Below are 27,058 nucleotides of genomic sequence, written 5' to 3' on the forward strand. Positions count from 1 at the left end.
TGTGCGTGGGGCCATGAGTCAATAAGCCGTTGCGATGTGATGAGGCAGCAAACAACTCGATGGATGGTCAAAGCCGGTCAAGACCCTGCAGCAAGAAGCTTCAAGCTATGCAGAGCCAAATTGCAGTAGTGGCCCCACCTGCGGGTTCGTACCTCCCCCAAGGTGGGCCCGGGGCCACTGTCGGTACCCAGTATCAAGGATACCCACTCTTACTGCAGCAAGGCTGGACCCGCGTAGTTATCCGTAACTGCGCGCAAAGGACGGAGTAGCCAGGCCCCACGGGTCTGGCTCTTTCCTCACCAGGCCAACGGCCCCGGCCCCATTCCCTGCCTGGGGATGGGTCCGGAGACGCCACGTGTCTCTAAGAAAGGGAAGCTCTGAGCTGACAGCCGAGGCCTCGGACCCCCATAGGGGTCCGGGACCTCCTGCGTCCATCCGGACCCCCTTACCACGTGGGGGTCCGGAGCCGCCACGTGTCCCGGAGGCACGGGCGCGAGCTCGTGTGCGAGTCCTCCGCTAGGAGACTCGCCCACCCACCGCATTTAATGCGGATGGTTGAGGCGTGCTCTATCGCCGCGGCACGCGGGACAGCCTTTGTCAGGCCTCACTGTGCACCGCGTATTACTAAGGTGCACAGTGCAGCCGTCTGTGCCGCACCCGCGCAGAGCCCGTCTGTAGCATTAAATGGATACGACGGCACGGCACTTTTCCATCATGCCGCCTACGCCGCTCCCTACACAGCCCGTTCAGCTACGTGGCAGGCGACGCCACTAGCTACGCCTGGCATCGTCCCGACAAGACAGCGCCTGGACATGATGAACGAGGGACTCCAGGAGCAGGCAAGGGATTCCAGGAGAGAGATCTCCGTTGCCTGCGACGCCATGATATATGAACAGTACGTTATTTTATACTACATCGTTAGGCCCACTTGTCGGGGACCCAACAGCCATGTACGCGCCTCCCTTGAGATATAAAAAGGAGGCGCTCGCTGCGCACTGGGGGCTCTCTGGACAAAAAGCTCTCGAAAACTCTCTCACTCTGGTGAGAGGGCAATACAACACACAGTGGACGTAGGGTATTACGCTCCGGCGGCCCGAACCACTCTAAATCTTGCTGTGTTCATCGTGTTCTTGAGGGAGATCTGACTGGGACTAGTTAACCCCCGAGTTCACACCCTCTGGGCTAGGGCGGATGCTTTCCGCCACCCGGCTGTGGTTTGCAGCACCACGACACCCGAAAACTGCAAAATGGTTCAGTCGAAGAAGACGGTGCATGGAAGCAACAAATATCCTTCTTCTTTTTTTGTTCTGACAGATGAATCTAGCATAGCAACGCCGGCCAGCAGCAAGGTCGTGCTGCAGAACTGAACGAATAATCTGATCTGAAAGTGGCGAGGACATGGCTCCCACTTGCCCACGACGGGGACAGGACAGCACACACGAATGTCATGTCGCCTCGCCTCTAGTCTCCCCAAACCCACGGGAGATGCTCCAAAGCTGATTTGACCAAGAACTTCTGCTCTTGCCACTGGAGCCATCTCCTTGCCAATCATTTGAGGTGTACAAGGTAGAAAGCACGCCTTGATCATTGTATGCTCATGTTATTTATTTATTTATTTATAAAAAAGTATTACTTATTTATTTCCTTCGATAAAAGAAAATTCAATCAACGTGCACGATTGAATTGCTACACGACCATGCACCCATTCTGCATTGCACGAACTTGTGCTTAGCCAGCCGTCCCATGGAAAAAAAACAAATACTTCACGGACGGCACAATAACATTTTGATTTCATTCAGTCTTATGAGAAGCAAAAGCGTAGCGTCATGTTGCTAGACAATATCACAGACTTAGAGTGGATTGGATTGCAAGGGTACAAATCAAACAGAAAAAAGAACTCCCCTTCAAATTTCGCTTTCGATTACCACAGAATACAAATTTGTGAGTCCGCTGTATGTAGGATGGTCGTTGCGCATGCAGATCACCGGTGCCTTGCCGGGAGTCCGCCTCCGCCACCGCTCTTGCGGAGGACGTTGTTCCTGTTCTTCGGCTTTGGTATGTCGTGAATATCCATCACTTGAATGGTCCTCTGCTTTTTCGCTGAGAAAAGATGAGAAACAATGAGTGCAGAAAAAACGATGTTAAAAACATATCACTTCTTTTGCTACTCAATATCACAGTGTTAAGCTGACAGTATAACATGGCATTTTTGTAGCACCAAATGACAAATAAGACTAACGATTACACATATTTGAATACTATTTAGGTCCCTAAGCCTATAAATCAACGGTAAACATGCTAAGTATGTCGCTGAAATATTACCATTTTGCGCTTCCTGGTAATTTTCCTGAAGCCTCTTCCTGGCTGAATCTAGCTTCTCAGAGTCCAAAAGAGTATCCTTTTGCTCCCTAATTGTCCTCTGCAGAGAGTATTTATGAACATCACATGAAAGTGTAGGCACTTCTTTTGCCAAAAATAGCTGACAAAAGCTAAAGTTTCATCGTGATTAACATCTTTTTCACTACTTTGCGTGACACTATCAATGTGCAGTGACGTGTGGTGGATGGTGAGGCATCATTAGTCAAAAGAAGGTAACTCCATGCTGATATTGCATGGCCTTATTTCCTTTCCCCCTTTATTTGGGCTTGCAATTGACCCATTTTTTCTAGCCATCTTGTTCTACTCTAAATAAAAGCAAGTGCATAGCCCCTAAGGTATGAGCCAATGAAAAATACAGATATAAGAAAATGGAGAAGAATGTATGGTGAAAGACATACAGCTGGAACTGATGACGAGGTAGTAGAATAGTTGTTGTTGCTGTTCTGCTTGGTGTTATGGTATGCAGGTGCAGGGCTTGTTCTACGTTTCTCCATTGACTCCACCACATTGTGATTGCTAAACCTCTCTGAGCTCAAACCATCTAAGTTCCAAAATAGGTTCCATTAAATTAAACATGAGTTGGTCACACAAAATATGAGATCTGTTTAAACCCCTTGGAGAATTGATATGCGAACTCACTCTGTCTCTGTGGGCTGGGGGAATACTTGAAGTCTGAAGCCTGCAATTGCACAGTAGCAACAAACAAAATTCACATTACAAACTGCATAGACAGAATTTGTTAGTATACAGGAGCATATTGATACGAACCAATTTATGTTTCTGTCAGCTTTTTTAGCTGTTACTAAGACATGAGCTAAGTATTGCTAATTGCATTTGATTTTCTGTTTGTTTGGTATACTAAGAAGAGAATTGAGCTAGGAACATTTTAGCACAATATCGAGCACTGGTCAATCCTCTCTCAGCAAGCTGGATTAACTAAAGCTAATATGCCGCAGTTATTTACTAATATAATAAGTAAGACACAGAAGAGCAGACAACATCGTATTATGATAGAACAACTTACCTGAGTGTTCTGATGATACTTGGGTTGGACTTTATCAGGCGAGTCACCATCGCCTGCCACCATGGATCAAAGATATCAAAATTACCACCAAACAGGCAAACACAAAATGAATCCAAAAGCTCTGGAGCTAAACACAACGCATGGTATGCACAGCCATACTTATGATCGAGCCACCACCATCACCACCTGAGTTGTGCAGCCGTACCCAGTCATCAACTATCTCTTTCCATTTTCTTCAGGTTCAAAAACAAGGCACCAACACAAAACAATCAAACCAATGTCAGAAAGTACTTCCTGGTCCAATAGGACATAGACCTATCAGCCGTCAGCTTGTTCTTCACCTGACGAGCAGCTTCACCAGCTGCCGCACTTCACCAGATGGGTGCTTGCGTAGGCCATTGACATGCCGGCCGATGTCCGTCTCCTGCATAAAACAGAATAACAAACCTTTCAATCCATGAGCTGCTGCCTCAGAAAGCATCCATCCAAATTATTCCTTCCTTTCGCAAGTCCAACAAAAGGGAAGCTAAAAAGTAAGTTTGACCTGGAGAGCCTTGTAGGTGATGTCCATGTCTGCCAGGTTCTGCAGCAGGCTCACCGTCTCGTCCTCCGACTGTGACGGTACCACAAAACAGAGGTACAGATTGCAACGAAGCAGTGAGCCCGTTTCTCCTTTTGTCAGGAAAATTGTATTGTCAAAGCGGTAAAAACGGGATCTTTGAGGACCTGGTCGGGGTCCTCCAGGAAGTCCCTGATCGCCAGGATCTTGCTCTCCACGCCGGCGTCAGCCTCGTCGTCGTCGAAGCCGTCCGCGTCGACCTCCTCGTCCGGCGAGGCCGGGAACGCCGACGCAGCAGCAGCAGCAGCAGTCTCAGCCGCCTTCGTCGGCTGCGCCTGCGCCGGCGGGTCATCGCAGTTGCGGCATCGGCCACCAGCGTAGAGCCGCTCGACGATGCTGTCGCGGCGCGCGCGCAGCTCGTCCGGGCTGTCCCGCGCCGCCGCGGCGAGCGCGGCGTCCACGAGGTCCCACACGTCGCCGCCGCCCCCGAACGCGGCCAGCGCGAGGTGGAGGCGCCCGTCGGAGCCCATACCGGCGGCGCGGTTACGGGGATCGGATCCTCGACGGCAGCCACAAGATCCGGTAACGCGACCGATGGAATCCTCAGGACTAAACGTTAGGCCGCCGAACCCCTCGGCGCCTTCGCCTTCGGCGGGGGCGCAGCCATGCCGGGACGGATCGGAGGGGGTGAGGCAGCGATCCGGAGTGGGAGGCCGAGGCCGCGGCTGGGGAATCGGACGGGAGGGCCGGGTGGATCCGATAAGCGAGCTTCCGGACCCGTTAACGGCGCGGCGGTGGTGGTGGGTGCATGTTGGTTGGCACGGTGGAGTAGGGGCCAAAAATTCCCTGGGTACATTCCCTTGTTCCCGCGGACAGATTTGGATCTTTTCGTTGTGCCGGTCGGTTATCTGTTTTTCGTGTTGAATTTTTAACACTTCTGTTCAAAATTTGGTGAAAAAAATGCCAAATTGCCATGTATAGAATTATAGAAGATAGAAAGAAGAGAGCTTATATGATGCATTTTTTTAATAAGAAAAGTGCACCCACTACTCCTATCATATGCTGTAGTAGAAAGCAGAAAAATTCCCAAAAAAATGAAATAAAAATGTTATCACGCAAAATTCATCAAGTCTTCCATTTTTACTTAAAGGGAACGTATTTGGTAAAAACTAAACCTTCGCGAAAACCCATGCAAACCATGATAAAAAAATCATCTAAATTCACGAAAAAAATCACACATATAGATGATATGATGATACACAATCTTGTAAAATATTCTATCTAAATTCGACTTTGTTTGTAAGATATAAAAATAACAAATTTCTAGCCTTTCCCGAAAGATGTGGTGCATTCCCTTACTTAAACATGCAATTGGATTGGTGAAGGGAAGATCATTTAAGGCCCAACCACTACCCACTCAATGGTTTAATTAACTCAAGTCCGCATCATTTTATAAGGAGATGGTGGGTTATCTTTTCTTTATATAGTTGTGAATTTGTATTGTAGTATATTTTTCATACAAATATGACAATTTTGGTTTGTTCACATCTAATAAGAGAAGAACAATCCTCATGTGAATCCTTAATTGGAATTTCATTCATCATCATCTTTTGAGTCCACATGAATCCTCCTTTCTTTTTCCCCTTTCTAGCTAGAGGGACCGTCATTCATTTGTTGAAACCAGCCGGTTGATGGACTCTGACGTCCTCATATCCACTGTATCGATTGATTAGCATTTATAGTGAACACGTATCTGGACAGATAGCTGATTACGACGCGTTGCTGATTCAACAGGTCTTGGTGAAGACCGTGACATCCCTCCATGCGGTGCGACGGGCACGTCTGCGTGTGCACCTCGAACTGCTGCTGTTGTTGGCGTGCCACTCTTGGAAGGTCGAGGTTCCAAACTTGGCCGCATATAGTGGCATGTATGTTTGGTTTGGACCAATGCAAGATTATTCACACGCACGCACGACGCGCGCCCACACACACGCACACGCAACACACACAGTACACACACAAAACAACCGCGGGGGCGCCCGCGCACAACGCAACGCAACACACACACACACACACACACACACACACAAGTGGATGTGAAAATTTTTTCCAACGAATTCGAGCAAAACAGCCCGATCAATTACAGGTTGCGTACGCGTACAAAAACATAGAGGCACAACACGGCGGCGGCTGCTGCTGCTACGCACAGCAGCACCACGCCGGCGACGATCCCTATTCCGCTCGCCTTCGCCACGCCGCGGCGACCTCGCCGCGGCCGGTGGCGGCTCGTGACGCGCGCTCCGGGGTCTCTCATCACCACTTTGCTCCCGAGCAGCACGGAGTTGGTGACGCCCTGCACATTGTTGTTCACGTAGATGTTGACGCAGTGCCTGCCTCCGCAGCTGCAGCAACGGTGCCCTCCGCCCGACGCCGACGCCGCCGGCGCGCGGTGCGCCACGGACATGGTCGCCCCCGTGCTGGTGCAGCCCTCAGCGGCCAGGCGGCCGCCCCAGCTCGGGGAGGCGCCGCCGTCCCCAGCTGCAATGCCCATCCTGAAGGAAGCATGCAGCGAAGAGAGCCCAACCACGGCGTGTCACCGGCCAGCATCTCGACGACACTGCATCCAGCTTCTCCTATAGGACCGGACGGCCGGAGAGCGTTGCTTTGTACGTAATGCTATGGGGCGAAGGAAAGCATATACACCAGAATCCATGAGCAGAACTAGCGTGCCTTGAAGCTGGAGTGCAGGCAAGGGATCTAACGTTAGGCACTGGCGCACGGCAACATCTTCCAGCATCCATTCATCAACGGAGCAGAACACTATCTGGGCTGTCAAGACGAGCTAGCTGACTTGCCTCTCCGTTTTAAACATGGCTCCTCCTTTTTCAAAGGGATGCAAACTTCATTATTTAGAGCATCTGGAATTCTTCATTCCTATTAAATTACAAAGATTATTCCCCTCGTGCTTTTGCACTTTGTTTGATTGGCAATTTGGCATAGATCTCATTGGTGCTTTTGGATTTTAACGTTCCTGGGATTGAATGATTGTTTGGAAATGGCAAATGGGCAATCAAACAGGGATAAGAATGAACGGGAACTTTGGGAAGAAACCTGCCAGGATTTATTTGACACGGCTTTATTACAGTATAAATCCAGTAGCCCAATGTTACAAAAATATCCACAGAAGCTTTACAAGGTGATGGATCTCTTCTTCAGCCACAACATATTTCAGTTTCCTCAAAAGCTACATTATTGATCGGCAGATCTCTCCAACATAAATTACAGGACCAGAGAAGAGCGACAAATCAAGAAAGAATTGGCGTATCACAAGTAATATACATGAACCATTCGTTTGTTTCGATTACTCAAGGTAATAGCTGCTTCAAAATATTGGCAGACAATAGGCCACATACTGGGTTCAGACAAAGTTTATGGTAAAGGAGACGTAAGGATGGACCTCTGATTCACCTCCCAGACCAGCAACGCTTACGTCATCTTCGGATTTCCAGTAAATACTGCAATTCAGATGTTGCATTAGTAAAAAACAATACCAACATGTCACTTATCAATGCAATGACCTCAACTAAAAACACTGAATTACCTATGGACATTGCCACAAAGCTCCTCTACGATGCTCCTTACTTTCTTCTCACTCTTTGTAGATGGTGCAAGAACAGCAGACTGATGCAAGAGATAAGATTAGACAAGACAGAAAATATAGAGTTGACCATGACAGCAGAGCAAATTACCAGGAATGATGGTGGCAGACCATATCTAAGAATGCTCTCTACAAATACACACACCGCACAGAAGTGCATCCAGGAACTGAATACCTGCACAGAAATAATTACAATTGATCAAACAAGATACTGTTCGCTGTCTCCATTCAAGTGGCTGGCTTTTACATTGGATCGCCAAGCTTATCACAACCTTTTAGGGGGTTTGCTCATCAAAAAAGACAAGAAAAGAAAACGAAGAAGGGACAGTCCTTGTTCAAACCGGGCTTGCAATCCTCAATACTCCAGTCATGTTTACTGAAGCAACCAGGACCAGCCCTGGGGCAGGGCAGGCAGGGCGGCAGCCCCAGGCCCCAAATCCCAGGAGCCCCCTAGCCACATGTGCATGTGCAAACGAGGCCTGCTAAAAACCAGCGCACACCACCCAGCGTGAACTGCTCAGCCCAATTTATGTGATTGAAGCCATCTCATTAACCGATCAGCCACATCGTTCACCCATTCCCCTCCCCTCCCCTCCCCTCATCTCGAAACACATGCCATGCGTGATCCGCAGAGCCATGCGGCCACTTTCATATTGATTTCTTCCCTTCATGCCCAGCCTAATGCCTCTATCCCGAAGGTGCTCTTCTCCACTGATAGCACCCAAGGGTCTTGGCATGACCAGGCTGCATCTGCGTTTCAGAGATGTGGAGATGCTATGCTACGCCTCAATGACTAACTAGAAGCCAGTGTTTTTGAAACAAGATACATGGCTAATGTTGCAATTGAAATAATCAATATTACTGAATGTTTGTGCCTAAATAAACAGCATCTGATTTTATCTCGCCCCAGCCCCCGAAATGCCAGGACCGGCCCTGGAAGCAATCATCAACAATCAAGTGCACCAGCAATATCTAAAATCTAGCCAAGGCCTCAATCCTCAGTAAAAATAAATCTTCTGTGATGAAAATTAGGAGTTCCTAGCCCTAAACCAGTAAAAAAAAGGACAGCAGTTTTCCATGATAGAGAATACCAGCATTTTTTCTGTATTGCGACTCTCTATGAATTAGAATCTCATATTCCGCGCAAAATAATAATGAAAAAATCACCCAAAATTCATAGATCTAATTAACAAAGGTGATGCATCACAATCTGACAATAACTTGTGCCCAATGAGTTACCACCATATGAATTCCTCCCTAAATAACATAGTTGTGGCAGTGAGATTGTAACAACATCAATCAAAAGAATTCCTTATTTGAAAATTAAATAGAAGCAACCTATCGATTATAATGCAAATGAAGAAAATAATGACATCAATCATTAACTAATGACTTTCCATATTAAACATATGTACTAAAATTCCAATTCAACGCTTCTGATACTCAAGCAAAAACATAAATAGTTGCATTTTTAAGGAAAGAAATACAATTATTGATAAGAACACTGGAATATGTCGGAAAAGACAAGTACCTCGCTGTAGCTGGCATAGCACCATTGCAGAAGAGAGGTCCTCATAGCTTCCTGGTCTTGCAGTAGCTTCTCCATCTCCTGCTTCCAACTTTCTTGTGCTTCAGGACTGTACTCAAAATCACGGACCTGGAATGAAATGACATAAAACTTAGTGAATGAGAATGACAGAAGACGATGGGTTGCTGGAAGCCAGATTAATGTAAAACATAAGACATTCAAGGAAACCTTACCTGGAAACCCTTCTCTCGAGCACGGACCTTAAAGTTGTCAACAACCTTAGCAAAAAGTGTCACAGTGTAGAGTGCATACTCATTGTCTTCATAGAGCTTCTTAGATGACCTTGGCACCTATGAAATTATCAGTTAGCTCAAAATGAAAGAGCTGCTAAATACTAAATATGAATATAAGAAATGAAATAAGGTATACAAATTTAGAGCAGCTTGGAAGCTTTTTAAAGAAAGTAAGATCCTCCTAATGGCAGGTTAAAACACATTCAATTGCTTTTATAATTAAAAGTTAGAAGAAAAATGTACCAATTTGGGAGGTTCTAAAACAAGCTGAAAAACACCATAAATGAAGCGAGGAACAAAAGTAACATTACCACAAATGTGTCGAGTGACTCATAGCTTGCCAACCAGTCTTTCTGGGAGTACTTTGGAACAATAGCAAGAAGTGTTACAAGATGTTCTGAGGTGACCATATCCTCTGGTTTTACCAGATTTGAAAGATCACGAACTGCTAAGCTGTCACACAAGAAAAGTCAAATTAATCAGTGCAAATATGAAGCAACACATAATCTCATTCTGCTTTCCTATTTACTATACTTTAAACAACAAAGGAATTGAATCATGTCTTTTTTTTATAAGGAAATTGAATGATGGTATGAAACAACATGAGCATAAAGCATCTCCTCTAAAAATCTAGTCACAAAAGTATGTCAGCACAGTTTACCTTCCACTTTGCTTTCTGTTGATTGCACTAAGCTGGCTCCTTACATTGTTATATTCCGCTGCTCGAACCTGGAAAATTAAATTTTTCAGTTATTGTAAACCGAGCTCCTTTGAATTTTAAATATTATAATGCAAAATTATGCAAGTCAGCAGCGTATCCAATAGCATTCTAAATAAATGCAGTACCCACAAGTCTCGCCGATTAATGATTGTATGTGATGTTGGTGAATCGTCATTGAACATTCTGACCAGGCATCAGATTCAACCATTCAAAAAACAGATGCGCAGATTTGTGTATGAGAAACAAACCTTCATGTCATCCTCGATCTTGGCGACCTGCGTCTGGATGCTGCCGACGATCTCCTTGAGCGGCGACATTGTGGGGTACTTGCCCTCGTCCCACACGAACCTGCACGCGCAACCCAAACAAGCTTTTGAGCTACATGTTGAGCAGAACATCCATCCGATCAGCGGGCTGGACAGTATAGCAGGTAGCAGCAGAGCAGACCTGGTGAGGTAGGTGTCAACGGGGACGCCATCGACGGTGAGGGCCCCGCTCTCGACCCCTCCGGCGCGCTCGAGGTCCTCGATCTGCCTCCGGATCTTGTGCGACACGCCCTCGACGAACACGTTGGACTGCGGAGGGAGGTGAGGCAAGACAGAGTCACATCGAATCGAAGCCTAGACTCCCCTATTGCTCGGGGCAGCAGGGAATGAGATGGGGATGGGATCGAAGGGGCAGGGCAGCCCACCTTGACAAGGTCGTCGCTGAGGGCGAGGAGGGAGTCGAGGGTGCCGACGCGGAGATCCGGGACGTTGAACTGCGCGGGGCGGGGGCAGGAGGTCAGGCAGGGCGAGCTTTCTAGACGATTCCAGCGAGCGGGTTGAGAGAGAGAGAGACGGGAGAGGTGGGTTACCCGGTACAGCGGGGTGTCGAAGGAGTGGCGGGAGATGCTGTCCTGCAGGCGCGACCAGAGCGAGCTCGCGGTGGCGCCGGGGGACTGCACGGGTAGAGAGATGATCCAGTAGCGGGTTGCCATCGCCGCCACCGCCGTCGAGCAGGTCGCGAGTGTGCGGGGGCGCCTTGATCTGATCTGTCGGGATCTCGTCTCGGTGAGGAGGGAAGGGGGGGGGATCGATCGATCGATCGCCAGGGGATGAAGGAAACGTCGACGGGCCGAGCCGGGCTGGGCTGAGCTGGGCTGGGCCAGGTCTTTAACAACGTGTCTGCACGACGCCATCACTTGGTACGGAGTACATTCCGGCCTATGCCGGACCATGTACACGTGGATTGGGCTTCCAATTTGTCTTGGGCCTGGGCAATATCCTCTGCTTCGTTGACAGTGGACTGGACCACAGTCTTAGAAATCGGAGTCGGGTACTGTTTCTCGATCTGGAAATACCGATCATATCCCGAAAACACGGGGTTATTTTCATCTCCCATCCCCACCTTGCAAAATCTCTCACAAGGACAGTATCCTGGTCTCAACTCCATCTCTTGACCCTATCGACCCCAAATCTTTGTGACTACAAATTGGACTGGCGACTTGACCCTAGAAGTTTAGAGTGATGGAAGAACCACGCGTACCATTGTTTATGCACACGAAGAGGTAGACTCCATAACTATCAACTGCCGATGAAGAGTTAGACCACACAATCCACACAATGACAGCAATTGCACCTATTACAGGTTTTAACAAGGTGTGCATTTTTTTTAGCCTTCACTAGCATAGTTGTGACAGAACCGCCAAGTTAAACGGCTTAATTAAGCGTAATGGCCATCATTTGAACGCATCAGGCGCATTAGCTTAATTAAGTGTAACCTGACAGCCTGTTTCCAACCCACAGGCCGATCGAAACACACCAGAAGTCTCGCGCGACGGCGAGCACAGACGGTACCAGCATAATATAATTTCACAAAAATAGTTAATAATATAAATATTTACAAAACAACTTTAAATTTAGAATTTATATAAAATAAATTACAGCAGCGGATGAGAATATGACCTGAGAGGAAGAAATTTGATTGAGAACCAATAAAACGAAATGATAACTATGAACACGTGAGGACGTCACATCGAGCCCACTGATGCGAATCCTGATTAGCTTCTATACCTGAAATAGGGTAAACAACAAACCCTGAGTATACTAATACTCAGCAAGACTTACCCGACCAGTGGGTATAACTTAGCCCACATATCTAGACATGCACGGCCTTTGGTCAGTGGTTTGTTTTGCAGAACAGCAACTAGAGGTGTATCCTTACTTTCCATGTTTTAGCCGCATATTTTAAATAGATAAACTCTTACTAATGTTTGCCTGTCTAAACACTCAAGTTGGGACATACAAATTAAGATTCAGAATAGTATCCATTTAATGTTTCTAATATCCTATCTCATTTGCTACGGTGTGACAAAGAGACCAAGGCCCTCATAACCGCGAGACACGGCGAATCGATCCGATTTAACCTTGCAAGGTGGACCTAACCAACACGGCACGTATTTGCCCCGTCGGACAATACAAACCAACCATTCCCCTCCCCGTCTCGAACTACAGGACCGCCCCACCATCATATGGTCAGCCGAGCTCAACGTGAGACCACCAAAAATAAACATATGCAACCCCATTTCTCCGTGACTACTCGACTACCCCAGGAGGTGAGTTGGAGTCCTGTACTTTCGAAACAGGGCAGTACTAGGCTTACCGGTTTCGACTACCTCCTACTCCCGGCATGCGGTTAGTACAGTTCAATCCCCGATCAGCACTGCCACAACGACCGGTCCTTGATCGACACAGGCGGGGCTAAGACAACCAGGAACCTTGTCCTGCTGCCATACCTAAACATCATCACTCTCCGCCCGGTCTCACAATTCCATATCACTTTCAATAACTCAGATACTGTAACATAACTATACATATAACTTATACCTCGCGAGTAACTGGAAATTACTCGTCTTCTAAACATCCTATATCTCGCGAGTGAGAAGCAGTCACTCGACTTCTATCGATACTTATTAAGCATAGCGTTTCTATCGCCCTATACATACTAGTACAACTCAAGGAACTACGGATCATGCAACTAGGTTTTAAATCAACTCCTAAAACATAATGCATAAGTAATAGCAACATATATGGATGTCATAATTTTAAAATACTAGGACATGCACCGGGGCTTGCCTGGGATGAACACTGAGTCAGTGTTAGTTAGATGATACTCGCTTGGCGAGCACCTGCCTTCGGTCATGCACATCGGGATCCATCCATCCATCTTCTAGATGGGTCCACCATTCACCATCTTCTGGCTCGGCTTCAATGTCACATCCCTCACGAGGTTCATCTATCGTACCTAAATGAGGTGCAATAATGCATATGTATGAATGCACAGTTCTGAGTTGCTCAACCATATAGATGCTATTATTTTTCCTTCACGATAAAGTTGTAGTCTAACAAGTAACAAACAATCATATCACATGGGCAATCATTTATAGAGTAGTTAACTACATTTCTAACTACCCATGGCATCATGATCAACGGCACACAAGAAGTTCACTAACTGCACAAACAAGCAGTAGTTGATTCCTATAACATGCAGGTCATGGCTTGCTAATAAATAAACAACTCAAAGCACAAAAAGAAATACATTTAGCAAAAATTACCCTAAACATAACATGAACAGATTAAGCTACCCTGTAAAACTCATGCCAAGACATGTAGCCAATTAATCACAATAATTCAATCATTCAGACAACACCTAGAACAAGCTTAAATTATACAGGTCAAACTAGAGCAAAACAGAAGCTCAAAATTTAACATGAGGTTGACACAGAAATGAACTAGCGACTGTGAATTTTTCATGATTTTATCTACACTGAATTAATTCTGAGAAAATAAACAAAACAGATAGTAGATTAGCAAGATTCATTTTTAGCTCCTGTTCTTGTCATGAACTGAGGCTCAAACTTCCTGGACAAGCTAATCTAATCAAAAAGAACATGCAGAAATATTTTCATGATTTATTACTAACAGAAACTATTTACCATAAATAAAGTCTACTAAACAAGGATTAAATCAAATAAATAGCTACACCAGAGAACTGATCATGAAATTTTTATAGAAACACTATTGTCACATGAACAAACTACCATAAAAATTTCAGAGCATAAAAAGGCTCCAAGAATTAATTAAGAAAAAGAATAAACAACTAGCCTTTATGCACCTAGTAACATAAATCTAATTCTACAGCAAAAACTTGCAACTAACACCTACCATATTATGGTTCTACTGTATAGATCTCTTCAAGAGGATTCCAAAACAACAAGATTTTCTATTTTACGAATTTTCTACGAATTGATATTGAATTTCAAAGTTTATAGCTAGAAATTACAAAGAAGTCCTTAAAGCACTATTCGTCTGAGTCACAGTCTATTCAAATAACCCCCTGGACTTTCTTGAATTTCAACCCGAGGTCCTTGGTCGCGAAACAGAGCAGGGGCGGTGATTTCGGGCTCGATTCCGGCGGCAGGGCTCAACGTCGGCATGGGGAAAGTTGGGGAAAAGCTAGAGGGACTCGAGAGCTACCTCTGGGTGGTCTTAGAGCGCGAAGAGGTGGTCCGTGGCGGCGGTTCCACGGCGGGCGGCGGGCGGCGGCGGTACTGTGCCGCTGTGGCGGCGTTCCGGCGACTCTGGACGGCGGCAAGCGGGTCGGGGAGCACCGGTGGAGGCCAAGGAAACTAGCTACGGGCTCGTTTGGGCGCGAGAAAGGGTGGAAGAGGGAGCTCCGCGGGAGACCGACGAGCGGCGACGCTAATGGCGGCCATGGCAAGCGGCGCTCGCGCGAGAGGGAGAGGGAGAGGCGTGGGCGGCTCAGGCAGCATGGAGAGGGTTCGGGAGAGGAGCGTGCTGGCCTACGAGCGAGACAAGGACAGCATGGGCGGGGACGCGCGTCGTGAGCGCGCGCGAGCGGCGTTCGTGGCCAACTTGACCACGGCAACGACGCACGGGAGAAAGAGCAGAGAGCTACACGTGTGCTTGACATTTTTGACTCCATTTGAATCTTCAAACTTCGTTTAAGGCTCCTAATTGAGTGCTAATTGAGGGGTGTTACAATAGTGTCCGTGTGTTAACGTTGCTATGGGTAATATAAATTTTATCCATACCTAGATAAGATCATTATTTTTTTATGGTAACTCCTTGTACAACCCGTGCATGACCACACGAGGTATTAATTGTCCGGCTTTCGATTGAGATTCGGATTAATTTGTTTAGATTTTGATTAGAATTCCAATTGATTTATCTAGATTCCAATTAGAAATCCGATTGATGAATCGTGGAATTATTGCTTGCTTCAGAAATATAGGACTTCATTTATGGGTTGATTAGTTAATCAAGGTTCCAGGATCTAAGATCTCATGATCACTCAATCAAAATGTTTCAACTCAATGGCCACACCACACATTGCTGCCACTCCGGCAGCAGAGTACGTATACTCTATCTAGTTATTAGCTAGTAGGGCCTGGTGTAGACGGTGACGTTCCTCCAGCGCGACTCGACGCACGGGGACACGTCGTGATGCTGCACGTACACCCCGAACTTGAAGTAGTGCGACGCGCTCGACGCCACGGCGACGGCCAGCCTCGGCGCGCCGTCGACGTACACGGCCACCGTGGACGCGCCTATTAGAAATTTAGGTAATTTCGGGCACAATTTAATTCCAAAATTAAATGTATAAACTAGCAATATTTCTATGACTTTAAGGAGTAAAATAAAACATGTGAACATATTTATACTTATCACACATATAAGCATAAACAATATAAATAACCAAAGTTTCAGGGAGTACCCTGAAGCGGGGCCGTTGCCGGAGGCATTGGCTGCGCTGTTACCAACTGGAGTAGACATCTACTCGGTTGGCCTCAGTCGAAGTAGTCGAACTAAATCGGTGCAGGAAGAAGTTCGCAGTGCAGTCCCGCGAACGGTCACCAAGATGTAGTCGACGTAGTCGTTCGGCCACCAGAATGTAGTCGACGTAGTCGTTCGGCTCGTCCACCAGGAAGTAGTCGTTCAATCGGGCAAAGCCTTAGTATTTTTGAGCAGTCACGCTAAAGCGTTACCCAAAAACCTGATTGCCCGCCTATCCCGTGCAGGATCTCAAGGCGAGCAAGGTTTCGGAGGCCTGCTCACGCTAATTCTGTGCGCGCAGAAATTAGCGTTGGGGAACTCAGTTGTTGCAACTGGAGAGGGAGAAGAGAGGAGCCGAGTTGCCTCAGTGCTCTGGTGCAGAATGGATGATGGGAATGGCACTCCTTATATAGTGACTCAGGTGCTCAGGATCGTTGAACCTGGACACCATCAGAGTCATTTAGATGATGCGGTTATGACCATTAATTACATATTTAATTGCATGTTTAATCGCACGATTAATTGCTGTCAACGGAAAAATAGCCATCACATCATATCGCACCGCGCCACGCCGCACCGCACCTGCACGTTACGTCCGGCCGCGCACGCGCACCGCCCGGCCGGCCGGCCGCGCCGCGCCGCGCCGCGCCTCGCCGCTCCTCGCCACGGCCACGGCCACGGCCCGGCCCGGCGCGGCGCGGCGCGGCGAGGCGAGCGAGCGCGCGCGCGTGTGGTTGAGATCCTCCTCAATTCCCGGTACGGAATTAAGCATTGATTCCCTAGCATTAATAGTGGGCTTTAAATTCTTTTAATGCTTTAGAATGAATGGGCCAAGCCCATTACTCCAATAATCCCCACCAAGAATTTCAAGCCACACTAAAAATACCCTCATTCCCTCATTGATATACCAGTATTCGACAGAGACTGTTAAGTTGAACTTCCATTTAGGACAAAGGCTACACTTATTCACAACTGTGCAATGGACTATGCCTTGAATTGCCAGTTTTGTGCAAACAAGTTTGACCAGAGCCCTAAACTGGTACTAGGCTGCAAAAGCATCCCCGCGGTTTGGAGCTTATAAGTCATACTCCAGGCCCTTCATGAGTTTCTAGAGAATACCCAATTCTAATAGACCATGACCAGTGGTCAAACTCATATAGGTGTGTTCCTTTCAGATGTTCTGTAGGACAACATCTTTGTTTCAAGAAAATAACTCATTTGTTTAAAAGAAACCACCTGGCACACATTAAGGTATAGCCCAACCTGCCATACAGATTAGAAGAGAAATGCACCTTATACACGGAATGAGCCCTTTTCACAAAGGTTCTCTTCTCACAGTCAGACTTTAGTTTGTTTCACCATCCTAATTCACGGGATCTCCGATCACATAGGACAAGTTTCCACTATAGAATGACTCACGTGGGTCTCAAGCCCAATTCCATAGATGCATTGTCTATCACATTTCGTGAAAGACCCTTTGTAAACTGATCTGCCAGATTTTTAGCCGTCTGAACATAGTCCAGGGCTATAACTCCGGAGTTTCTCAATTTTCTGACAGATTTCAACCGCCTTTTTACATATCTAGATGACTTCATGTTATCCTTTGAACTATTCACCTTGACAATTACCGTTTGATTGTCACAGTTCATTAGGATTGCCGGTAACGGTTTTTCAACTATCGGCAAGTCCATAAGGAGCTCACGAAGCCACTCAGCCTCAACAGTGGCGGTATCTAATGCTGTGAGTTCTGCTTCCATAGTTGACCTCGTTAAGATGGTCTGCTTGCAAGACTTCCAGAAAACAGCTCTACCACCAAGTGTAAACACATATCCACTTGTGGCCTTTATCTCATCAGCATCAGAAATCCAATTTGAATCACTATACCCTTCTAGTACCCTTGGGTACCCGGTGTAGTGAATTCCATAGTTCATTGTTCCCTTCAGATAGCGCATTACTCTTTCAAGAGCCTTCCAATGATCATCTCCCGGGTTTGAAACAAACCGGCTCAGTTTGCTTACAGCAAACGAGATGTCAGGTCTTGTAGCGCTCGCTAAATACATTAATGAACCAATGATCTGAGAATATCTCAGCTGATCTCGCATTATCCTTTTGTTCTTTCTAAGAATTAAACTGGCATCATATGGTGTTGAGACAGGTTTATAGTCGCTATAACCAAAGCGACTTAACACCTTCTCCACATAGTGAGACTGTGTAAGAATCACCCCACCATTGATCTCTTTTACCAGTTTTATATTAAGGATAACATCAGCTTCTCCCAGATCCTTCATCTCAAAATTTTGAGATAAAAACTCTTTGACTTCCTTAATCACATTAAGGCTAGTGCCAAAGATCAGTATGTCATCCACATACAAGCACAAAATCACTCCTTCAGCCCCACCATAGCGATAGTACACACATCTGTCAGCTTCGTTCACAACAAAGCCGGCAGAGGTCAAAGTTCTATCAAACTTTTCATGCCACTGCTTAGGCGCTTGCTTGAGACCATATAAAGATTTTAACAACTTACAAACCATTCCTTCTTGACCCTTTGATACAAACCCATCCGGCTGATCCATATATATCTCCTCTTTTAACTCTCCATTGAGGAAAGCCGTCTTAACGTCCATCTGATGAACGAGAAGACCATAAGAGGCTGCCAGGGAAAGTAACACTCGAATTGTGGTCAATCGGGCAACTGGTGAATAAGTGTCAAAGAAATCTTCTCCTTCTTTTTGGGTATAACCCTTGGCCACAAGCCTAGCCTTATACTTTTCAATAGTATCATCTGGCCTAAGCTTTTTCTTGAACACCCACTTGCATCCAACCGGTTTACATCCATAAGGACGTTCAACGACCTTCCAGGTTCCATTAGACATAATAGAATCCATCTCACTCTTTACTGCTTCCTTCCAATAGTCAGCATCAGGAGATGAATATGCATCTTCAATGGTTCTGGGTGTATCATCTATGAGGTATACAATGAAATCATCAACAAAAGACTTTACAGTCCTTTGTCTCTTGCTCTTTCTCGAAGCATCATTGTTATCCTCCTCAGGATTTTCTATAAGTGTATGTTCATTGTGTTCTATCGGCTCAGCAGAACCATCATCCTTGATGAACTCTTGCCTAGATGAACTTGTTTCATCTCTCATGGGAAAAATGTTTTCAAAAAATGTAGCATCTCTGGACTCCATTATAGTACCAACATGCATGTCAGGTACTGCAGATTTCACTATTAAAAATCTATATCCAACGCTGTGAATAGCATAACCTAGAAAGATACAATCCACAGTTTTAGGTCCAAGCTTACGTTTCTTGGTTATTGGCACACTCACTTTTGCCAAACAACCCCATGTACGTAAGTATGACAGTGTTGGCCTTTTCTTCTCCCATTCCTCGAATGGAGTTATCTCTTTATTCTTTGTAGGAACACGGTTTAGGACATGACATGCAGTCAATATAGCCTCACCCCACCATTCCTTGGAAAGTCCCGCTGTATCTAACATGGCGTTAACCAAATCCGTTAGAGTGCGGTTCTTTCTTTCGGCAACCCCATTTGACTGAGGTGAATAGGGAGGCGTCCTCTCATGAATAATACCATGTTCCTCGCAGAATAAAGTAAATAAATTTGAGAAATACTCGCCACCACGATCTGACCTAACTCTTTTGATCTTTCTCTCAAGTTGGTTTTCTACTTCAGCTTTATAAATTTTAAAGTAGTGTAAAGCTTCATCTTTTGACTTCAACAAATAGATGTAACAAAATCTAGTACTATCATCAATCAAAGTCATGAAATATTTTTTACCACCTTTTGTCAACACTCCATTCATTTCGCACAAATCGGAATGAATTAATTCTAAGGGTGCCAAGCTCCTTGCCTCCGCGGTCTTATGAGGCTTACGAGTTTGTTTTGATTCAACACATACATGACACTTAGAATTTTTGACCAAAGTGAACTTTGGAATTAAGCTCAAATTAGCTAAGCGCATCATACAACCAAAATTAACGTGACAAAGCCTCGAATGCCAAACATTTGTTTCATCAACGTTAATAACATTGTATGCAATTTTATTACAAACATCTGACAAAGAAAGACGGAACAAGCCTCCGCTTTCATAACCTTTTCCAACAAAAGTACCAAACTTAGACAAGATACATTTATTGGACTCAAAGACTAATTTGAAACCATCTCTACGCAGTAGAGAGCCGCTGACTAAATTCTTCTTGATGGTGGGGACATGCTGCACGTTCTTCAGCTGCACGGTCTTCCCCGAAGTAAACTTCAGATTTACCGTACCAACACCAAGAACACGCGCATGTGATCCGTTCCCCATCAGCAAGGAGGAAGTCCCGCCGGTCTGGTATGAAGAGAACAAAGAAGCATCAGCACAAACATGAATATTAGCACCAGTGTCAACCCACCACTCGGGTGAACCAAATACTGAAAGAACAGTAGGTAATAAATTACCGTACCCCGAAGTTCCTCCAGGATCGCTAATAACAATGTTGGCGGAGTCGTTGCCTTTGCGGTTCGGACACTTTGCAGCAAAGTGATCCGTACTAGCGCACACATAGCAAGCTCCCGTCTTCTTCTTCTTCTTAAAAGTGGTTGTCTTCTTAGTCTTTGGTTGGTTCTGCGGTGGCTTTTTCTTGTTCTTGTGGGAGTTGTTCTTCTGAACAAGATTGACACTTGAAGCACCAACAACTCTTTTCCCACGTATGTCCTTTGCTCTCGCCTTCTCCTCAACATCAAGAGTCCCTATGAGTCCATCTATTGTGAACTCCTGTCTCTTGTGTTTTAGAGAAGTAGCAAAGTCCCTCCAAGAAGGTGGCAGCTTAGAGATTATACCTCCAGCCACAAACTTATTGGGTAACACACATGGGGACTCTTTGCTGCAATTTTTGAGATCTTTTGCCAGAGTATGTATTTCATGAGCCTGTTCCACTACAGAACGGTCTTCGACCATCCTGTACTCAAGGAACTGCTCCATGATATACAACTCACTCCCGGCGTCAGATACTCCATATTGAGCCTCAAGAGCATCCCACAATGCTTTGCCAGTTGGCAGCCGGATATAAGAATCCACCAGGTTATCACCGAGAACACTAATGATCAAGCCTCGAAAGAGGATATCAGCCTCATCGAACGCACTCCCTTCCTCTGGAGAGAATTGTTCAGGCTTACCCTCTTTCACATGGATCACTCTCAATAGTATTAACCACAGTATAAGTCGCTCTTGCCAACGTTTGTAATTTGAATCATCAAAAGGTGATGGTTTGATTGATGCAGCAAAGCTAGATACCGAAAGCCTATTAACACAATCAGGTTTTTGAATTGTTAGAAATTTAGTCAATTTCGGGCACAATTTAATTCCAAAATTAAATGTATAAACTAGGAATATTTCTATGACTTTAAGGAGTAAAATAAAACATGTGAACATGTTTATACTTATCACACATATAAGCATAAACAATATAAATAACCAAAGTTTCAGGGAGTACCCTGAAGCGGGGCCGTTGCCGGAGGCATTGGCTGCGCTGTTACCAACTGGAGTAGACATCTACTCGGTTGGCCTCAGTCGAAGTAGTCGAACTAAATCGGTGCAGGAAGAAGTTTGCAGTGCAGTCCCGCGAACGGTCACCAAGATGTAGAGTCGTTCGGCCACCAGAATGTAGTCGACGTAGTCGTTCGGCTCGTCCACCAGGAAGTAGTCGTTCAATCGGGCAAAGCCTTAGTATTTTTGAGCAGTCACGCTAAAGCGTTACCCAAAAACCTGATTGCCCGCCTATCCCGTGCAGGATCTCAAGGCGAGCAAGGTTTCGGAGGCCTGCTCACGCTAATTCTGTGCTATTTTTGAGCAGTCACGCTAAAGCGTTACCCAAAAACCTGATTGCCCGCCTATCCCGTGCAGGATCTCAAGGCGAGCAAGGTTTCGGAGGCCTGCTCACGCTAATTCTGTGCGCGCAGAAATTAGCGTTGGGGAACTCAGTTGTTGCAACTGGAGAGGGAGAAGAGAGGAGCCGAGTTGCCTCAGTGCTCTGTTGCAGAATGGATGATGGGAATGGCACTCCTTATATAGTGACTCAGGTGCTCAGGATCGTTGAACCTGGACACCATCAGAGTCATTTAGATGATGCGGTTATGGCCATTAATTACAGATTTAATTGCATGTTTAATCGCATGATTAATTGCTGTCAACGGCAAAATAGCCATCACACCACGCCGCGCCTGCACGTCACGTCCGGCCGGCCGCGCCGCGCCGCGCCGCGGCGCGGCGCGGCGAGCGAGCGCGCGCGCGCGTGTGGTTCACCGTCCTTCTCTTACCGGCTTCACAAGTGGTGTACACGAAGTCCACCTTTTAAGTCGGTTGAGATCCTCCTCAATTCCCGGTACGGAATTAAGCATTGATTCCCTAGCATTAATAGTGGGTTTTAAATTCTTTTAATGCTTTAGAATGAATGAGCCAAGCCCATTACTCCAACAGCGCCGACGTCGTGCACCACGTTGAGCCGGAACCACCGGTCGTAGATGCCGTCCTCCACGGCCTCCCCGCTGTAGTGCCGCAGCGTGCCGTTGTAGACGTGCAGCATCATCGCCGTCGCGTGCGCCGCCCCGTTCTGGTTGTGGATCTGCATCACCGACACGCCGGAGGTCCCCGACGGCACGTACCCGTAGCCCTCGAACTGCCACACACCCGACGAGTAGTCGTGGCCCTGCGATCTCGATCGAACGAACACGTACGTTGTCATCGTCAACACGAGAGAGAGAGAGAGAGAGAGAGAGAGAGAGTAATAAGAAGCCATGGCATGTGTGTCCAGCTCGCTGTGCTTACTCGGAGCCTGACTTCGGTCCGAGGGTTGGTGGTGGTGATGTTGTTGATGGGCTTGTCGCCGGCGTACACCCAGAAGGTGCGCACGCCGGTGCAGGCGTCGTAGCGGTAGCGCTGCTCCACCGGCACGTCGTAGGGGCTCTGCACGGCCAAGTCGCTCTCCGGGAGCTCCACCTTGGCGAACCCGGCGGTGAGGTCGCCGCAGCTGCCGGTGGCCACGGTGACCACTAGGCACAGGACTACCAGTAGTAGTAGTCGTATTGCCCCCATGGCGCTGGCCGGCGAGGGGGAAAGCAGGGACGGCCGCTGGAGCTGGTAGAGCAGAGAGACGATGAGGAAGAGGAAGGGAGGGAGAATGGGAGTAAGGCCGATCCGATTCGATCGATCGCTAGTCCTGATCAGAGCAGATAAGTGCGCGAGGTCATGTTGTTTTGAACTTGCCTTTGGAGCCTGCTGATGATGTTTCGTTTTGACGAAGCCGGCCGGGCTGTTTGGTTATCGAATAATAATACACTATTACACTGATGATGTACGCACGCATGTGTTGTCAGCAGGGGTGTGTAATAATGTGGCGCCGGCTAAAGAAAGGGACATCAACGGTTAATAAGTTCTGTACCGGCTGAAAATGGGATCAAGTACTGTCCCTTGTTTCGTTCGCTAGAGGTAAAAATCGAAGAGCATTCGGGCAACGAAGCAGGGACAGCACATCAACAATTTCTTCGTACAGACCAATGGTAATGGGGGAGCAAGGTGAGCAACTTTGTAACTTCGTAATTGCCAAGATGTGATATTATTCGGCTAGATTTCATTGGCATTACCAGATCTTTGCAGGTATCACCAACTATAGTTTTCACCCCCGCGTCGCTCCTCGGGGCGGCTCGAGCGGAACCCCAGCCCTCTAGCGACGGTCCCCCCTCACTGTCACTTGAGCGGCCGCCGAAAGCCTATGCGGCCGCAAAAAAGGTGGTGGCGGGGCTCCACCACCCTCCTTCTCTCCTTTTCTCCCCCCTCGCGCTCTCTTTGGGGGCGGCCCTGGCCATGGCGGAGGCGGCGGCTGGCTTCGGCCGTCCGCGGAGAAATCTGGATAGGGACCAGGCGGATCCACCACCTCGGCCACCCAATCTGTCTCTGTTGAGGCTCGTGTTGATATCCCAATCCAATCGGACAGAGTTGAGAGAGATCCGGTTGATGCCCCAATCCAACAGATGTTTTTGTATGTTTGAGTTGAGTGTGAGTAGTGCGTTGGCTTGTTCGGAGCGAGTTGATGCCCCAATTCAACCGGCCGATGTTGCTATTTATTTTGCCCCGTCTAGACATATTCTTCTTTCAAATATAATTGCCAGCTCTCCTGCCTAATTTGTTTAAAAAAACTATAGTTTTCTATGCTGGCAAGGCCAGCATTTGCGTTGTTTCATGTTTAGAGTCCAAACAGCCACAAATACAAAGGTACGTAAAGAAAAATACTAATCAGAATGAAGTAGGCTCGTTGTGCATCAGTATTGAAGGTGTACAATTTGGACCACGTTTGCGTAGGTCATGTTTAGTTCCCAAAAAAATTTCAACACTACAAAAATTTTCAACAGTACCCGACACATCAAAGGTTCGGACATATGCATAGAGCATTAAATGTAGTTAAAAAATAATTAATTACACAGTCTAACTAATTAGTACGGGATGAATTTTTTAAGCCTAATTAGTTCATGATTAGACATTATTTGTCAAATAACAACGAAATGTGCTGCAGTATCAAAACCAACAACTTTTCGCCAACTAAACAGCGCCGTAACTGCAAGAATGTTACGGTTGCCGTCCCTGTCTTTATTTGGCCGTCACATTACAAACTCACAATACGATGCGCTCCATCAAACCATTCAATATTGAGCAAAACACAACATTCAGTTGGCTGGAGGCCAACAGCTCTCCCAAAGACAAAGTGACAACACAAGGTGACAGTCCGTTCCTGGACATCGCCACCCAAGTCCCTGCCGTCGGGTGTGTGGCAGTTCGAGGGCTACGGCAACGTGCCGTCGGGGACGTCGGGCACGTCGGTGATGCAAATCCACAACGAGGACGCCGGCGCGCGCGCCACAACGCTGATGCTGCACGTCTACAACGGCACGCTGCGGCACTACAGCGGGGCGGTGGAGGACAATATCTACGACCGGTGGTTCCGGCTCAACGTGGTGCACGACGTCGGCGCGTCGACGGTGGCCGTGTACGTCGACGGCGCGCCGAGGCTGGCCGTCAACGTGACGCCGAGCGTGTCGCACTACTTCAAGTTCGGGGTGTACGTGCAGCACCACGACGTGTCCCCGCGCGTGGAGTCGCGCTGGAGGAACGTCACCGTCTACACCAAACCCTACTAGCTAGTTTTGTAGCCTCCGGGCATGCATGACTCCAATGGGGTTGTCACGCAGCTCAATGGGGTTGTCACGCCGGCCAGGGGTTTAGGCTGTCCGCAGCGGTCACTGTAAAAGGAACGCAACCCGTTTGCAGTTGGTTTTTAGCGCAAAAAACCCCGTAGCGGGGTTCTATAAACGACGCACCACTTTATCGTGCGGGCGGAGCGACAGCAAATCCAGAGCGCGGAGCGGACGGACGGTACACGCCACGTCGGCGTGCTCCCCGCCGCCGCTCCCAACTGCCCCAAGGCGAAGGAAATGGGGAAGAGGACTAGAGGGGGAGGCGGCGGCGGACTGCAGCCCATTGCCGAGGAGGAGGGAGGTGGCCGGAGCTGCTGCTCCATGGCGGCCCGCTCGTGCGCGTGCACCGAGGCAGGGGCAGGCACGGGCAGCCGCCCCCGCGCACGGAGCTCGGCCGGCGGCGGCAGAGGCAAGGACGGGGGAGCCCGCCGCCGGGGGCCAGGTACCCGCTCCGCCGTGACGCGCGCCGCCATGGGACCCTCCGCCATGGGCGCGCCGCTCCGCCGGGAGGCCTGCCGCCATGGGACCCTCCGCCACAACTCCACTCGAGGCGAGGCCGCACGAGGGTGCCCAGCAGCAGCGAGCCGCGAGGCGAGGGGGCGGGGCGGCGCTCGCCCATGGCCGCCACCGCGCTCGTCCATGGCCGCCGCCAGCGCTCGCCCATGGCCCGCCGCCGCTCGAGCAGGGTCAGGGGACCCGCGCGCGGAGAGGGAGTAGGGAGGTGCGACCGGTGGGGAGGGAGGTGCGCCCGCTGCTGCCTCGCCGCGGAGAGGATGCGGGGCAGGGGAGGAGAGGGAAGGGAGGGGGCGGAGGGCCCGGCGAGGGAGGAGCTCACCGGGGGCCTGCCGCGCCTCCGCCTCCGCTCCACCGCACCACCGGCGTGCGGATCTGGCGAGGGAGGGGGAGGGAGGGGACCTGCGCGTGCCGCCGGCCTGCGAGGGAGGGCAAGCTCGAGGCAAACAGGTTCCGGAAAGGGAGGCCGGGCCACCACCACCACCCGCCATGGCCGCTGCCTGGTTGCACACCGCATGCCCGCGGCCGTGACGCGCGCTCGCCGGCAGTGCCACGACTCGCCGGGGGCAGGGCCTTCGCGCGGGGGAGCTCGATCCCGCGCGGAGGAGGTGGCTGTCGGCGGAGGCCGGAGGAGGTGGCCGGCGGCGGTGGCCGGGGGAGGAGGGGCGCGGTGGCGGAGGGAGAGAGGAGGGAGGGAGAGAGAGAGGCCGTGGGGGAGAGAGAGTGGGGAGGGAGGGCGGGGGGGGGGGGGGGTAAAAAGAAAAAAAATTATGACACATGAGCCTCACATCCTGGTAGTTGGTATAGAGTAGAAATATAAAAAACGGATGAGTGCGGAGAAACTGAATGTAGAATAGAAAATCTCGATGACCAAAATAGAATATTCCGTTTAGAGAGTGAATTTAGAGTAAGACGAGTGCGGATAGCCTTAAGCCGACGTACACGGGGCAAGCCAATGGAGTCTTGTCGGTCTTGAAGACGAGGAAGAGGTCGTCCATAGCAGCAGGGCGCCCTACAACAGGTGCAGGCAACACCTGAAGCTGAAGCAGGCGCACATTATGGCAGAAAAAATTCAAATAATGGAAAAGATCAGTGGCTGATTCTCCGGACACTGTGTTTGTAATTTGTTGTTTGTAATGCATACTGTATCCCTGATGATATCGTTTCTTGTTTGTAATTTTTAAATAACAATACTGATGTAATGCCAAATGGAATATAAGTTTGTTAATTAAAGTTGGAAAAAGTTCAATTTACTCCCCTCAACTATAGCCAAAGTCTGGATAACCCCATAAA

General features: G+C 48.1%; 4 protein-coding genes across 5 annotated transcripts; all 4 read right to left on the reverse strand.

Moving 5' to 3' along the window:
* Nucleotides 1-1,762: 1,762 nt before the first annotated feature.
* LOC120696795 (probable mediator of RNA polymerase II transcription subunit 26c) lies at nt 1,763-4,792 on the reverse strand. 2 transcript variants are annotated; one of them, XM_039979790.1, is made up of 9 exons: nt 4,130-4,792; nt 3,948-4,016; nt 3,745-3,827; nt 3,590-3,636; nt 3,404-3,456; nt 3,019-3,058; nt 2,778-2,920; nt 2,323-2,419; nt 1,763-2,100 (listed from the first exon to the last, which is right to left on the reverse strand). In XM_039979790.1, the coding sequence occupies exons 1-9, from the start codon at nt 4,490-4,492 to the stop codon at nt 1,982-1,984; spliced, it is 1,014 nt and encodes a 337-aa protein (XP_039835724.1). In that variant the 5' UTR covers nt 4,493-4,792; the 3' UTR covers nt 1,763-1,981. The 2 variants fall into 2 exon arrangements, with proteins under 2 accessions (XP_039835724.1, XP_039835723.1); XM_039979789.1 differs by having other exon boundaries at nt 3,563-3,636; nt 4,130-4,790.
* A 1,276-nt stretch (nt 4,793-6,068) lies between these two features.
* LOC120696797 lies at nt 6,069-6,553 on the reverse strand. Its single transcript, XM_039979791.1, has one exon. It carries the CDS (start codon nt 6,511-6,513, stop codon nt 6,103-6,105), a length of 411 nt encoding a protein of 136 aa, XP_039835725.1. The 5' UTR covers nt 6,514-6,553; the 3' UTR covers nt 6,069-6,102.
* A 507-nt stretch (nt 6,554-7,060) lies between these two features.
* LOC120696798 (V-type proton ATPase subunit C-like) lies at nt 7,061-11,243 on the reverse strand. The gene is made up of 11 exons (XM_039979792.1): nt 11,019-11,243; nt 10,854-10,922; nt 10,610-10,737; nt 10,411-10,510; nt 10,103-10,170; nt 9,753-9,894; nt 9,382-9,498; nt 9,152-9,277; nt 7,712-7,795; nt 7,564-7,643; nt 7,061-7,477 (listed from the first exon to the last, which is right to left on the reverse strand). The coding sequence occupies exons 1-11, from the start codon at nt 11,139-11,141 to the stop codon at nt 7,381-7,383; spliced, it is 1,134 nt and encodes a 377-aa protein (XP_039835726.1). The 5' UTR covers nt 11,142-11,243; the 3' UTR covers nt 7,061-7,380.
* A 4,360-nt stretch (nt 11,244-15,603) lies between these two features.
* Nucleotides 15,604-26,763, reverse strand: LOC120700349 (citrate-binding protein-like). Its single transcript, XM_039984571.1, has 5 exons — nt 26,680-26,763; nt 26,238-26,265; nt 22,833-23,032; nt 22,488-22,713; nt 15,604-15,773 (listed from the first exon to the last, which is right to left on the reverse strand). Exons 1-5 carry the CDS (start codon nt 26,761-26,763, stop codon nt 15,604-15,606), a joined length of 708 nt encoding a protein of 235 aa, XP_039840505.1.
* Between the last annotated feature and the right edge of the window lie 295 nt (nt 26,764-27,058).

The sequence above is a fragment of the Panicum virgatum genome, chromosome 3K (genome assembly GCF_016808335.1).
Source record: "Panicum virgatum strain AP13 chromosome 3K, P.virgatum_v5, whole genome shotgun sequence".
In the NCBI taxonomy this organism is placed as follows: domain Eukaryota; kingdom Viridiplantae; phylum Streptophyta; class Magnoliopsida; order Poales; family Poaceae; genus Panicum; species Panicum virgatum.